This window comes from Cavia porcellus, unplaced genomic scaffold, assembly GCF_034190915.1.
Source record: "Cavia porcellus strain 051 isolate PalLab524CR breed Dunkin Hartley unplaced genomic scaffold, mCavPor4.1 scaffold_30, whole genome shotgun sequence".
In the NCBI taxonomy this organism is placed as follows: domain Eukaryota; kingdom Metazoa; phylum Chordata; class Mammalia; order Rodentia; family Caviidae; genus Cavia; species Cavia porcellus.
The window spans coordinates 48381419-48396343 of NW_026947513.1; the positions used below are offsets into that span (position 1 = coordinate 48381419).

At 38.6% G+C, this 14925-nt stretch overlaps 1 protein-coding gene across 2 annotated transcripts in view; it reads left to right on the forward strand.

The window, feature by feature from the left end:
• The window catches only part of Afm (afamin), a 28269-nt gene extending 16026 nt beyond the window's left edge, over window positions 1-12243 (forward strand). Inside the window, exons 9-15 of one of the 2 annotated variants that reach the window (XM_063240515.1) lie at window positions 5594-5726; window positions 6400-6497; window positions 7407-7539; window positions 8818-9041; window positions 9825-9963; window positions 11081-11140; window positions 11726-12243. In XM_063240515.1, the coding sequence (XP_063096585.1) occupies window positions 5594-5726; window positions 6400-6497; window positions 7407-7539; window positions 8818-9041; window positions 9825-9963; window positions 11081-11101 (748 nt within the window). In that variant the 3' untranslated portion in view covers window positions 11102-11140; window positions 11726-12243. The remainder of the gene's footprint in view (window positions 1-5593; window positions 5727-6399; window positions 6498-7406; window positions 7540-8817; window positions 9042-9824; window positions 9964-11080; window positions 11141-11725) is intronic. The other variant, XM_003467528.3, reaches the window with a different exon arrangement.
• Window positions 12244-14925: the final 2682 nt, after the last annotated feature.

Here is a 14925-nt window from a genome sequence, read left to right on the forward strand (position 1 = left end):
AGGATGAGCATGTCTGCAAGGTGAGGAACTTGGCTCACTGCTTAGTCCCTTAGTTGAACTTCTAAACTTTTCAAGTTGACACAGTGTATCATGCATTTAGTGACCATATATGCATCACAGTGACCAACCATTTCTAAGAAATAAAATTAACAAGAACGGTGACAGGAACCGCTACTAGCAGGCTAACTGAAATATACTGGCTGGTGGGATGGCATTTTATGTTACACTGTGAGAACTAAATCTGAATCTGGTTGCATCACTGGGACAAGTCAACTGTTCTGTGCTGTATTGTATCATATATGAATATTCATTCATTCAACATTTATTGGAAATGAAATATATTCCAAGCACTTTAGTGGTTTTCTACTTCCTGAAACCATTAAGAGACAGATTTATTTTGAATAAGTATAAAAATGTTCTTTTAGTTCCAACACATAGCACTAGGACTATGCGCTAAGTAATTGAAGAGGCAGTCAATTAAATCTGGAGATCTTGGAAAGGCTCAATAGGAAGTGCTACTTGAAGAAATTTTGGTAATCTAGACAGACAAGGTAGGGAGAGTGTGGTTTGGCGTGTGAAGTTCTTGGTATACGTGGCAGTGATCAGAGGGTCTGTACTGAGAGATCAGGGGACTGAGAGAGATACGGAGCCAGATCACAGGCATCCTAAATAATTGAACAATCTTGAAGTATTTCCATTGAAGGAAAGAGAGGAAACATCTTAATTATGTTTTAGGACCTTCACCTGGGATACTTCTGTTTGGCCCTTACATAACTTCGTGTGTGGCTTTCTCATCCAATGAGATGGATCACATTGGGGAAGAAGCAGGCTTTGTGGGAAAAATCACATGTTTAGGAACTGAGTGCACACTGACTTAGAAGTACTTGTAGAGTAGCTGAGGCTTGCATGAGGCAATTATGTCATAAACCTGAGTCCTGCAAGAGATCTAGACTGAAGACATAGGTCTGGGTTAAATAAACATCTACTTTTTACTTTTGCGTATCAGGAAATGAACTCACAATCTCACAGTTGCCAGGCAGGTGCTGTGTTATGAGGTATGTCCCCAGCCCCTAAGCAGCTACTTTTTATCAAAAATTTATTGAGCTTTATGTTTTCATCTACTAGACAACTAGGTTTTTAAAAAGTACCCTCTGAACTTAGTATGCATTTATCATTCTCACTTTACAGGTGATGAAGTGGGCATGGAGAGGTTAAGAAATTTGCACTAAGTTACACAGCTAATACCTGGCACAGCCAATCTGGCTCCAGACTCCTGCTCTTACTTCTGAATTATGTCACCTCTAATGAGCCATGGAGAGTGATAAATTAAACTCAACCAAACTAGAAATTTTGTCTGACACATGTGTGCCATAAGTGGAAGCAATCCTCATCACTGCCGTCATCATCATCATCTTCATTCTCATAGGTGTGACTGTTACTGTGACAGTACAGTGTTTAGGGATGCACAGGGAGGAAGGGAAGGGAATGAGAAGGCTGGGTCAGAACCAGTCCTTTCTTTAAAACATTTTTTAAAAGAGGGTAAGATTAAACATAACAAAAAGGAACAAAACAGATCATAAGGAAACAATTTTAGGAAACACAGATTTCAAAGCAAGTCCACTGGAGATCTTCACTGTCTACCTTTTGGCTGTAGTTTTCTTCCAAGTAGTTGTCCCATCTTCACACACATTGAATAGATACTGAACATTACAGAACTAATGTAACCATAACAGGATGATGAAGGCTTTTTAGGTCTTCAAGACCTGACATTGAGGAAGTCAATAATGACTGCCATAGTGTCTCACATTCTCTTCGTAGTAGCTGTCCTTATCTTTACGTATGCTGAAATTGAACATAAGAGACTAGACTAATATCACTCTGAACAGTGTATTGCTAGATTTTATATCACACTACAGAATTAGCACTGGGATTCTTAGTGTCTCTTCTTCTTTAGAGTATCTGTTCATTACATTGTGCATTATATAACCTGTTCCTGTAAGCTGTTTAGAAATTCTCACCATGTGTGAATCTCTATGTGTATATCCTTTCTGTATTATAGGGAAAAACATCATAACAAGACAACAAAACAAATTCCTAGAGAAACATGAAATGAAAAAGACATATAAAACCACAATATTAGGTGATCTACAGTAGTTATTATGCTTTCTCTTGTTATTTTCAATAGAATTGCCCACATCATCAGACATAATGTAATTGAACATAGCATTGCATGGTTATTTTAATAAAAATACAACTTTGGAGACATTGTAGGACTTCAAAAGCAGTTAATAATCAAACCAGAATGGTTATCTTATTATATCTTGTCATCTTCAGAGTAATTGCCTCTACTCTTAACTTGATATTATCAAGCATACCAAATTCAAATAAAATCAGTCAAGGCAAACAGCACTCTAATAAACCAGCTTCAAATCAGATCAGTCATAGTAAGACAATGTAAGTAATACAGGGCTTCAGTTTAAGTGAATAGGAAATTAAGGATAGTTACTGTGGTATAGCCTGCTATTTTTGGAATAGCTGTCTGTGCTCTCAAATCTAGTATGAGTAGACAGTTTGGGACAAAATAAAATCAAACTAAACAGAGTGATAAGACTACTGTGGCTTTTAAATTCTGATACACTATTAACAGTGTCCTCTGCCTTCCTTTTTTAGGCAGTTCCTCACCTTTCTGAACTTTCTCAGGATCCTTTGTATATTTTGGGTCCACTAGCTCTTTAGTTTTTAGATTATGGGGTCAACTCATTATTTATCTGAGTGGTGCTGAACCTTTTTACCCCTGAGCTTGATCTTGAGCTGAACTCCTTTACTTACTAAAGCCACAAGATTTTCCTTCCTTCTAGCTGTGTAGTTCTACACTGCACAAAAGTGTCATAACTTTCCAACCTATCTGCGGCTGCTGGACGAGTTGTCCCTATTTCTCTCTGGTTCCCCGTCACACTGAGCATCGTTTTCTCATCTTTGACTTTCAGCTTATTAACCTTTTTTCAGGTTGAGTATATTTCCTATTCAGAGCATCTCGATGGATCCTGCCTGCTTCCTAATCTACTCTTTGTTTCTTTTTGTTAGTGTATCAAGGCTATCTATATTAAAGGTTATAGCCTACCTTCTCTGCCGCATCTCTGCTATTCTATTCTGCTATTATTTGTCCACTTTACTCCTTCATTCCACTGTCTGCCCCATTCATTGAGGCCTCTCACTATTGCTGGAATCCTGGTATTTTTTCCTCTCCCTCACTAGAATGTCCTTCAGTATTTTTTGTAGGGTTGGATTAGTGGCCATGAACTCCCTCAGTACCTCCTTGTCTTGGAAACATCTTATTTCTTCATTAATTTTGAGAAAGTGTTTTTCAGGGTATATCAATCTGGGTTGGAGGTGATTTTCTTTCAGGGGTTGGACTATTTCCCCCCAGGCACTTCTCGATTTGAGAGTTTGTGTTGATAAGTCTGTTGTTATTTTATTGATTTTTATTGATGATCTGCTTCTTTGGCCACTTCTAATATTCTGTTCTTGTGGTAGATTTCTGGGATCTTGATTATTATATTTCTGGGTGTAGATCTGTTTTAGTTGTAGTTGGTTGGAGTTCTGTACACCTCATTTATCTGGATATCATTTCTTTTTCCTATGCTCGGGAAGTTTTCCTTAATTATTTCTATGAATAGTCTTTGTAATTAATTTGTGGTACTCCTGCTTCTTCACTCACATTTTTTATTCTTAAGTTATAGATCCTCTTGTCATCTTCTAGCCTTTGAATTGTTACTTCCTAGTTCCTCATTATTTTTAATAGGTTTTTTTCTTTTATGATCACACATTGTAAGTCTCTCTTCAAGTTTCAAAAGGCTAACTTTAGTTTCTGTCAAGGCATTTTGCCAGCTTTCAATGGAGTTTTTAGTTTCCTGATAATCTCTTTGGATCTGTTTCATGTATTCTAGATTTTGTTTATATTCTTCACCAAAGGTTTCTCTTCCTTTTCTGGGTTCCTCCATTCTTCCATCTGTGTTTTCTTGAGAGGGGCTTAGCATTTCTTTAATTAATCTTTTTATATCTTTCTTCATGGAGGTCTCAGGCCCTTTCCGGATGGCCTACAGTTTTTCTGAAGTGTGCTGGCTGGGGGCTTGCTGCCTTCTCCAGTTTACTGTTATCTGAGGTTCACACGGGAACGATGCAGGCTGGTCCCTGTCCTCTAAGATAGTCAACTGGCAAGTGCCTTCAGCATCTTAGGCTGTGCTGTGGTGGACGTCACAGGGTTGAGACAGTTTTGTCCCTGGCTCCTGGGTCCTCACCAGGGGCATGACTCAGTCCAAGCTGATCCCACCAGTCCTCTCTGGGCCAGGGGTGGCTGACTGATGCCACCGCAGCGCTGGACTCTGCCCCACTCCAAGATGTCTTTCAGCCAGCCACACCCACTGCAGGACTTAGTTTGCAGCACTCACCAAGAATTAATGCAGCTCTCCACCTTGGCTCCACTCCGTGCTGTGCTGCGTCCTCCTGCCAAGGTCCTCCCATTATCGGCAGCTGCAGCTTCAGCCCGACTGGATTGTGCAACTCCATAGTGCTCCCAGCACAGTGCAGGATGGGTCTCAGTGAGCACATCCGGCTCCAGCCCTTCACCCACATTTTTCCTTCCTCTTCCTATTTTTCTTTTTCCTTCAGTTTCCTCCTGGGGTCATGAGGATCCCTCTCCACTCATCGGGCCCTTTCCATGTTGTCAAATTTCAGCGTCTGAGTTGTTTTTCCCAGAGAGGCTCTCTACCCAGTTACCTAGCAAGCCGCCATCTTCTTCCAGTCAGAATCTGTCCTAAGTTGCAGTCTCTCAGGTGCTCATATCTGAGCTAAAATGCAATGGATACCCCACCCCTCAGTAGGCTTCGAGCATTTTGTGTTTGCAACACTTTTGGAATGTGTTTTTAGTTGTGTCCTTCCCATTACTGCCCTGGGATGAAGCCCATGGCTCACAGTAGATGCTAAGAGAGGCTCTGACTCTGGAGGTGAAGCACCGCTGCCTTGGCACTGGAAAATAACCTTGTACATGAGTTGAGGCAACAAAGGGATTCTGGAGAGATCATGTTAGGAAGCCAGATTAGTCAAGAAGGTCAAAGTGAGAGATGGTGATGAAACTGTGGCCTGACCATGGAAACCACTGCCAAAGGTTTAAAGCTGAAAGGTGCATTGCCTCATGCCCAGGTGCCAGGATGGACAGAGACCCATGCCTTATATCTGCCATGTTAGATTGAGAATAAGGAGAAAATCACATACCCACAGTTTCAAGGTGGAATTCTGGATGCATTCTCCAACAGAATTATATTCAATGTGTGTTTTTAAAGTACTGGTGGCAATGTTTCTCATGTGTTACATTATTTTATTAATGTTGTTGTCTCAACTAAAAAATGTCTAAAAGAAAACAAAAGAACTTTTATAAAATGGTCTTCTGTGTTGAAATTATCTTCCTCAAAGACCTCCTGACCAGACCAGAGGAAGAAGTTGATATTTAACAGCAGTGGTAGTATTGCATTTGACTAGAAAATGGAGCTGGGTATCTTTCTCTGTTTTAATATATGTAATATCTCACATATTACAGGTTTCTTTATGAATACTCAAGAAGACATCCAGACCTGTCTACATCAGAGCTTCTGAGAATTACTGGAGTGTATGAGGATTTTCTGGGGGATTGCTGCAGCAGAGAGACACCCACAGATTGTTACCGTCATGTGGTAGGTTTGTAGATTCAAAACTTTGAAAAGTAACAAATAAAACACTCAAAATTTATATTGAAGATTTTTACTCCCCTCTTTGGAGTCAATAAATAAATAAATGTGATTAATAAATCACATTTTATATAAAATGTGATTAATCAATCTGAGTCTAGTTTGGATTCAGTGTAAGATCATCATTAGGCAGAGCAACATCATCAGCTGATGTAGTCTGTTCTGGTCCTGAAATGGACCATGATTTTAGGAAATACTGTTTTCTCATGGAGATACAATCTGTCCCACTGCATCCATTCTTATGGTGTAGTTCTTTCCAGTGACCACACAGTAAATGTTAGACTTTATGTCATGTGAAAGAGGAGCTGTCAAGTATTTGAAGAAAACTATTGAAAGCTTGAAGTTCCAAATCTAAATTGCTAGAAAAAGGTATAAAGTCTGAAAAATATTTTGTAGCAATAATTACTAGTTGAGTCATAGAAAAGTCATCTAATTTCACAAGGAAACTTTTCTTAACAGCAATGGCATAACCTCTCTGATCATTGTGAGGTAAGAATCAAATATAGTCATTGTCAGTATAAATTTTGAATTATATTTGCAACTCTAAAAGATCTAAGAAGGTATAAAATGATGAGCAATTGGACTTTGAAATGTAACTATGATTATTTTTAATTTTCAGGAAGGCAAATTTAATGAAACAACTGGGAAAAGCCTTCAGATTGTACAACAAGAATGTAAACATTTCCAAAACTTGGGGGAAGATGGCTTGAAATATCAGTAAGTTGATTCCACAAGTGGACTAAGTGTAAAATTCCCCAAAGTGTAAAATAAACTAGGTTAGCCTTTCAGTTATGGCCAATTTATAAACTCTGGGAAGGAATTAAAATGCAATTGTCAGGAAAGCACACTGAGCTGTCACATGAGCTTTTCCTGGACATGAGGATAGAAATGAAGGCAACGCTAGAGGCTAAACTGCTGCTCTAGTTTCTGTTTGACCTTGGCTTTCTCATTTCTAGATGAAGATCCTGCATTTCATCCTGGTTTGCAGGTAGGGCAGAGCAAAATTCAGGTGGCAACAGTTTCTCAGGCAGGAGATGCTTTGCCCAGGATTTTGAGCCATTTTAACTGAGTTTGTAGAAATAGCTCTAGATTTGCTTACCACTGCAATTTTTATTCTTTCAGTGTTCTTGCAAGTGTTCATGAATTATATGCAGTTATCTCAGGTTTTCTTAATGAATTATCACACTAGTTGGCATCTGTTGAAACTAAAAGTCTTCAATTTAAAACAAAGCACAATTTAAAAAGTGATTTCAGTATTTCCGTAACTATGATTGTTAGCAGAGAATTCAGTCAATTCATTAGTTTCCTTTATCTCATTCTCAATATGCATTTTCCAAGTTCTCTCTTTAAAATATTTACTAACCATATAAAAAATTTGAAGCTGGACTTTTCTTACTATCCAAGATAAGAAAATCTACATAACCATGACATTAGAAAGAAAGCAAAACTGTAGAGATGCAGAGGATGGGTGCTGGAGGAAACAGAGTAAAGAGACATTTTGCTGCGATCTGTGAGAACAGAGGTTCACCTTGCACATACCAATGAAGGTTTTGAGTTTGCGTAGCTATTCAATGGCAAATGGGCATTTGATTTTCTTCAGAAAAAAACAGACATATGTTCTTTTAGCTATCTTATTAAGCTCACAAAAATAGCCCCCCAGCTTTCCACTGAAGAACTGATCTCTCTTGGCAAGGAGATGGTGACAGCTCTGACTACCTGCTGCACACTAAGTGATGAGTTTGCCTGTGTTGATGATTTGGTGAGTATCTTAGTTACTTTTCTCTCATTACGGGGACAAAATACAAAGACCCAAAGTTAAATTGGGAAAGGTTTATTTAGCTCACAGTTTGTCAAAGTTTCACTCCACAATCAGCTGGCTCCAAAGCAGGATGATATGGCACAGGGGCAACAGTTCAAGGCAGCAGAAGACAGCAAAAACAGCACAAGCGAAGGAGGCGGAAGCAAACCTCTTTCCTCCCTTGCTTTGGGAGCAGGTCAGGCCACTCCCCTCCCCCAGCAAGTGTAGCACTCACAAATGTTTACAAAGCACAAGATCCTGCCTCCCTGCTGAGTTAAACTTCTAAACTTCTCAAGTTGACACAATGAATCAACCATTACAGTGAGAATAGTATTGAAAAAAAAAAAAAGTAAAGAAAAAAGAGTATGTTTACTTGTTGATTTATCTGCCTTCATTTCCTCCTTGTTTTCATCTTTGTCAAATAATGGAGGTCACATTTTCCTTTTGGCTCCTTGCGAAAATCTTAAAAAAGCTAAAGAATGTCTTAAAGAGTCTTCAAAGATTCTCTAAATTATCCTTCTACTTTTTATTTATGGAGCTTTAACTTTTTGTTTATGGAATAAGTGGTTGGTTAGAAAAAAAGATTTAGGAATCTCAATGTTGTTTCAAAATGATGCAGAGAACCTTAGTATTACTCTGTTTGTTGTGATGATAGTTATCAGGTCCTATGCATGTGACACAAGCTCCCTACATTGAGCTATAACTCAATCTGGATGCTGTATGGATTTAAGTAACGTTACAAATTCTCCCTCTTGCCACAAGAGGGTTGAATTCATTAAGAAATCTGTTCTTTTCTGCCCTGCATCTTCAGGACAATACACAGGGTTACTTGCCACTTTGAGTTGGCTGTTCACAGCTCTCTGCTCACAATTAAAAATGTGTATGTTGGGGCTGGGGATTTAGCTCAGCGGCATAAGCACCTGCCTTGCAAGCAGGCGGTCGTGAGTTCAATCCCCGGTACTGATAAAAAGGAAAAAGACAAAAAAACAAAAAACAAACCAAAAATGTGTATGTTATGAAAAAAGTCATAGGCATTCAAAATGCTCTTGCTTAAACTTTTGTCATGCTGCTGATTAAAACTCCAACTTATAGCTTTCTTTGTACATAGTGTAGTGTCACAAAGGCGTGTGTTTTTCTGAGTAAGTTTAAAACAGTAATCTTAGAACTACTTAATCATAATTTTTTATATGTTGTACAAGTTTTAAAATAATACCCAATCCCAAATCTCCTTGGTAATAGGCAGATTTAGTTCTTGGAGAATTATGTGGAATAAATGAAAATCGAACCATCAATCCTGCTGTGGACCACTGCTGTACAGCCAATTTTGCCTTCAGAAGGCCCTGCTTTGAGAGTTTGAAACCTGATAAAACATACATACCTCCCCCGCTTTCTCAAGATCTATCTGTTTTTCCTGTCGACTGGTGTCAGTCTCAGAATGAGGAGCTTCAGGGAAAAAAATACAGGTACAATTGGTCTCCTCCCCTCCTCCTCTTTTTATTTAGTGAGAACTTTTATTATAAAGAGTGTGTGCTTTTTGGCATCACAGTCCTGTCCATTCACCCAACTGTCTACTTGCTCCTATTCAGAAAAACAGTGGTGCATATTTATTGCTGTTGTTTATAAGTACAAACCTGGGTTGTCTTTTCCTTTACTGGACTTGGAATGCCCTGTAGCCTGTGAGCTGGTAACATGCATTATGGCAGCTAGGAACAAAGCTAATGGACAGGTTCAAAACGAATTGGATTTTCGTATGAGAATGCGAGTATTTGTTTGGGGAATTTTTTTTTTTTTTTTTTACTGTTTGGAAAAAAAGAGATGTCCAAAGGGACAGTAATTTTACTTTCATTCTCTAAGCCAGAGAAGTAAGACCTTTTTTATTCTATTTAGATAATGTCTGTATCAAGTGTAGTGGAAACAGCATTCAACCTTTGGGGAAGGGGGTTAGGGTTGTTTTGGATGTGGGTTTTCTAGATGGATCAAATATAGTTATATATTCTGTAATACAGTGCATAACAAAGACTTAATATATGGTCTTGTTTTTATATAATTTTGTCTGCAATTACCTAAGCCTCCAAAGAGTCCTTTTTGTAAGTATAACATTAAAGTTTTAGAAGACACTTTCAATATTTTTACTGTTTTTATTCATAAAAGCTGACACTCCACAACATGTGATTCTTTAACAAGCATTGTGGAGAAGAGAAGCTTCAGGAGGAAATCGTTTAGTAACTCCATTTGGTATCTTTGAGCTATAGGTTTCTTATCCAGTTAGTGAGACTGAAGCTTCAACTTGCTGACAAGGAGCTGCTATCTCTGTTGACACAATTCATCACTGGGGTGAAGAAATGCTGCACAGCTCCAGAACCAGAAGCTTGTTTTCATGAAAAGGTAGTTATATTTAATTTCAACTGAAATTCAACAGTGTTCCTGGTCAAATAAAATAAAATAGAACTCCCTACAAGGCCCTGCCTCCCTTCTGCAGTACCCGCATGTCTATGAGTGGGAACAGGGATGCTCCACAGCCAAAATACAGACAGCATTTTGACTGGGCACTGTCTCCTCCACAGTCAGAAAATGCTGTCAAAAGAACCTACATTCTAATCCTTGTATTCTTGGCCATGCACATGATTTATTTGTTTATTTATTGATTTTGCTGGGAATTGAACTCATGACCTTGCACTTGCCAGTTAAGCGCTTACGCTGCTGAGTTGAATCCCCAACCTCCTTTGTATGTAATTTAAACTGAATCACAGTTTACCATCTGTAAATGACAATGGTAGTATCTATTTTTAATATTCTCTTGATTCTTACCTTTCTGTGTTAAGTTTCAATAGAGAGTCAAAGTGACTTGTCACAGAAATCATAATCAAGTTCAAGGGAGAAGAGCAGGAAGATGGTCAGAAAGTGAAGCCTGAAGACTGTCGGAGGCAGCTTCTCCAGCATCCTCAAATGAGATTCCATGAGGGATAGGAAGGATAAGGAATAAGGGAGGGAAGCAGGAAGATGCTGCTCCAGTGACTGTGGAGCTGCTTTCGGCCCACTGGACAGCTTTGTGGACGTGCCCATTCATTGTCTCCAACTTCCTTTCTCGTTTCTCAGGAGAACCCATTTTATTGCAACACTTATGGTTCAGGCACACTCATGACTGTACCCAGCACTCAGTTCTTTGATCTGGTTGAGAATATTCTACTCTCTATGGGAATATCATAGGGAGGGGTGCAAAGTATTAGTTTTTCTAAAAAATATGCTCAATTTTAGTTAGGGGATATTAACCAATATCTAGCATTTAGGTATTAGTACCAGGTGAAGAGAGAGATGGACTTTTTGAGAGTTCAGAAAAGGACTTGAGTGTTGGTCTTCAAGTAAGAAGAAAATATGTTCCTTTTTATGTGATACAGAAGCAATTTACTTTCAACCCAAAGTTCAGGGTAACTCACCCTTCAAAAATAAAATCTGAGTGTCTTAAAATTTTCTTCCTTTGTGATTTTCTTCTTTCTCCTCTCAGAGACCAGACATTGGCTCCTAAGCCAGGCTACTTAGAAACATGAAATGGAAAGCACCAGAGGTAATTCCTTTCACCTCAATCTTGGGCCGAGGGAATTTGCTGCTGATTTGGTCTTCGCTGGCTTTTCATCTCCTGCTTCACTGTTTGCTTCCAGCCCCTGTACTACCTTGGAGTTCACATTTCTCCCGATAGACCTGCACTGTTTATGGATTAGCACTTGTGCATTTTTGCCTGTACTTACCAAGTAGTTTTCTGAAAAAGTCTCCCAGTTCTCTGCCTTTCTGCCATTGCTTTCAGTGGTATGGACCAGAAGGGTGACCACTGCATTTCCAGTGCTGATGCACAGCGGAGAGGGAAATGCTCAGCAATGGGAGGCAGACAGGCCCCAGTAGCCCTTCTATAAAACTTTTCTGAAAATGTCGATACAAACTGTCTACTGAGATAGAATTGACACAAAATCCAACAGTCTTGCTGCAGTATTGTGCAGGAAGAAGACACAAGCATCACAACAGAAGGCAGGTTTTCAAATATAAGAGACAACACATCAGTACCTCTAGCTGTTTTAGTAAATATATGACTTTCTCTTGCCCAAGTTGTAACATTTTGTATTCCTTAGATTCATAAAATTAATTTTTTTCTTTTCAGCAAAGACAAATGTAGATGCTTCCTATGTTTCTGGTAGTGAATTTCATTTCATGAGAAGAAGGAAGCAAAAGGATTCTTCTGAAATCTTTACTTGAAATTGTGTTATTGAAGCAATGAAACAAACGTATAAAGTTATTTCTCACACTGATGTCATCTATCAACCTGATCACCAAATTAAGCAGTATCATTCATTCATTCTGTCAATGTCTTTTGCACACTGGTGGTACCTGCCCTACTCCATGGAAGTTATAATTGTTTTAGCCCTGTGACGACAGAATGCTACCAGACCCTGTTCATGCCACCACGGAGGAGATGGAATGTTGAAAGCATGCACCTCTGCTAGCACATCTTATCCTACTCACTGCTGGCAACGTTTTCAATGTACTCGGTATTGTTCCAGGTACTTTACATGCATTATCTCATTTAGTCATAACGAGTTTATACAAGGTACCATTTACAATCTCCCTGAGATTTGGGGAGATAAACTAATCTGTTCCACGCAATAAAGACTGGTAACTGGCAAAACTAAAGTTTGAGTTCATGTTCTTTAATTCCACAGCAATATTCTTTAGCCACTGCCTACATGACCTCCTTGATAGGACCACATGGTAGTTCTTGCCAAGTCTGGTGTTTAGAGTATGCAGGAGCAGCCACGGTGTCAGCAGCACTGTGGTTTTCCTCCTCAGTCCTACACTAAAACCCCAGGTCACTAATTAGTGGTGATTTCAACAGAGAGGTGAACCCAAGAAGTGAGCTCATGGCCTGATTATTCTGATCATGCTCTAAAGCTGTAAGGTTTTATACATAAGGATATTCATGGAGTTCTTCTGATGTAGTGTTTAGAACGCAGCGGGGCTTTGTATGCTTACTCATTTAAGCAACAAATGTTTATTAAATCCTATCATGTATCAGACATTGTGAACACAGGTATGAGCCAGATAGTGTGGCTCATCTTCTTGCTGAGTGAAGAAGACAGCAAGAAAGCAGTAGCTTATGCTGTCACAAGTACCAGGATGACAGGCACTCCATGCTGTAGTTCAAGGGGCTCAAGCACTCCTTCTAATCTGAAGGTAGATGTGTGTGTGTGTGTGTGTGTGTGTGTGTGTGTGTGTGTGTTTGTGCACATGCATCAAAGTGTGACTTCAAAGTGTTCTTGGCAACCTGTAGGGCCTTGGATAAGTTCCTTGCATTTTTTTTATTTAAGGAGAAAAAGAAAAAAACAAAAAGGGTACAAGTAATACAAAATTTTAAAAATAAACAGTAAGAAATCACTAGTTAATAGATTACATATTCTCATCTTAGAAATAGTTGTTCAAGTTACAAAATTAAAGCATATAAAGTGGACTTTCAAACAGGACTTTCAAACAGTGAGAGTGCAAACAGTTTTGTTCAATGATCTAAAAAAAAAAAAAGAAAACTCAATAATATGGTTATCCATCCTACACACTCAAACATATATGCAGTTATAACCTTTAGAGCACCTTCTTTTCTTTTCTTTTGTACAATGACAATTGCACATTTTGGCTTTTATTACTCCCACAGTTCTTATTACTTTTTTTGAAGAGAATAAAACCATATGCGACATATCAGAACAGAGACAGTCAAATTAAAAAGCTGGACATAATACATAATGTAAAAACAAAATACTAGGTGATCAAAATACTAGTATGGTTACCATACTGCCTCTTGCTATCTTAAGAAGAATTTCCTAAATCATCAGTTATAATAAAATTGAACAAAACAGTAAAGAATACAACCAAAACACTGGAGACATTACAGAACTTTAAAAGAAGATAATAGTCAACCAGAATGGGCATCTTAATGAATCTTATTGTCTTCACAGTTGTTGCATTTTATTTACTCTATTTCTTCATGCAGCTGTAGTAGTGATCATCACATCACTAAGGCTTTAGAGAAATGAATGAAAGCGTCACACAATTTACTCCATACATAACGGAAGATAATAGGCATTTAAGATATTTTTCCCTTTAACTATGTTTTACAAAAACCCTCATTTAGTAATGAGAATAGCAAGAGAGAAAGTTTTGTTTAAATAATGAATGATAGACTTAATAAACAGAAATGAAACGGTACAATGAACAATTCAGTTTTTTACTGTTATGCTTGACACATTTTGTCAGTCTAGAAGTTTAAAGGACTCAGTATGGGTCTAGAGTCCTCACTTTATAAACGTCCTCATCCTGTGCAAGAGGAGGGCATGGAGGTGGTGTGAGTGCTACACACACCAGAGGGAGTGGTAGCCTCCTTACACATTAAGGGAGGAAAAGAGGCTTATTCACCCCTTTTTGCTCTTGTTGCTTTTGATGTCTTCTGCCAGTTTGAAGTGTTGTCCCTGTGCCAGGCTACCCTGCCTTGGAGCCAGCTGATTATGGACTAAAACCTCCACAAACTGTGAGCTAAATAAACCTTTACTTCCTTAATTTTGGTGCTGAGTATTTTGTCCCAAAATGATAGAAAAGTAACTAAGACATACAACACACACTTAATGCTTGTATTATACTTGGTGTCCTCTGTTGAGAGCAACAGATATGAAACCTGAGATCCAGGAAGTTGCCAACTTATGGATTCAGTTACAACAAGAAACTGCCATATGACAATCTCTCCACTGCTATTTCAGACAACAAGCAGTGTAGCATGAGGAAAGGAGGGAGAGGAATGGATTATTTAGATGACATATTGTGCCTGGAGAGGTGAGCATGTGGAGGGCAAGTGAATCTTTCTCTGTACTATCACATAAAACTCATACTAATGAATATAACTTACCCAGACCCAACGCAGGAGGAATTCTCTAATGCTAGAGAGGGTGGTAATTGTGATACCCCTCATGGCTCAAGAGTGATTGCTGGTTGCATGCTTGTGAACAGTCACCACTAGGATCATGGGATCTTCCCAAGGTCTTGTCAAATATTTTTTCAATGACCCAGGGAGAATTCTGTGCAAATAGTATTTACTTAAAAATCATCATATGGCTTGTACTTTTCTGTTTTTAAAGGCCAACATTTGTCTTAAAGAAAAAATTCCATGGACTCTGTTGAGTGGTTTCAAAAAACCCATCCCTGTGGCTTTGAATAATCCCCCTATTTGTCTGTATTATGCTATAATGTTCCACCATTAGCATTAGTAGAGAACTCAACATCTTTTTATGTTTTCGAGAATTTCATACCAGTAATCATAAACAT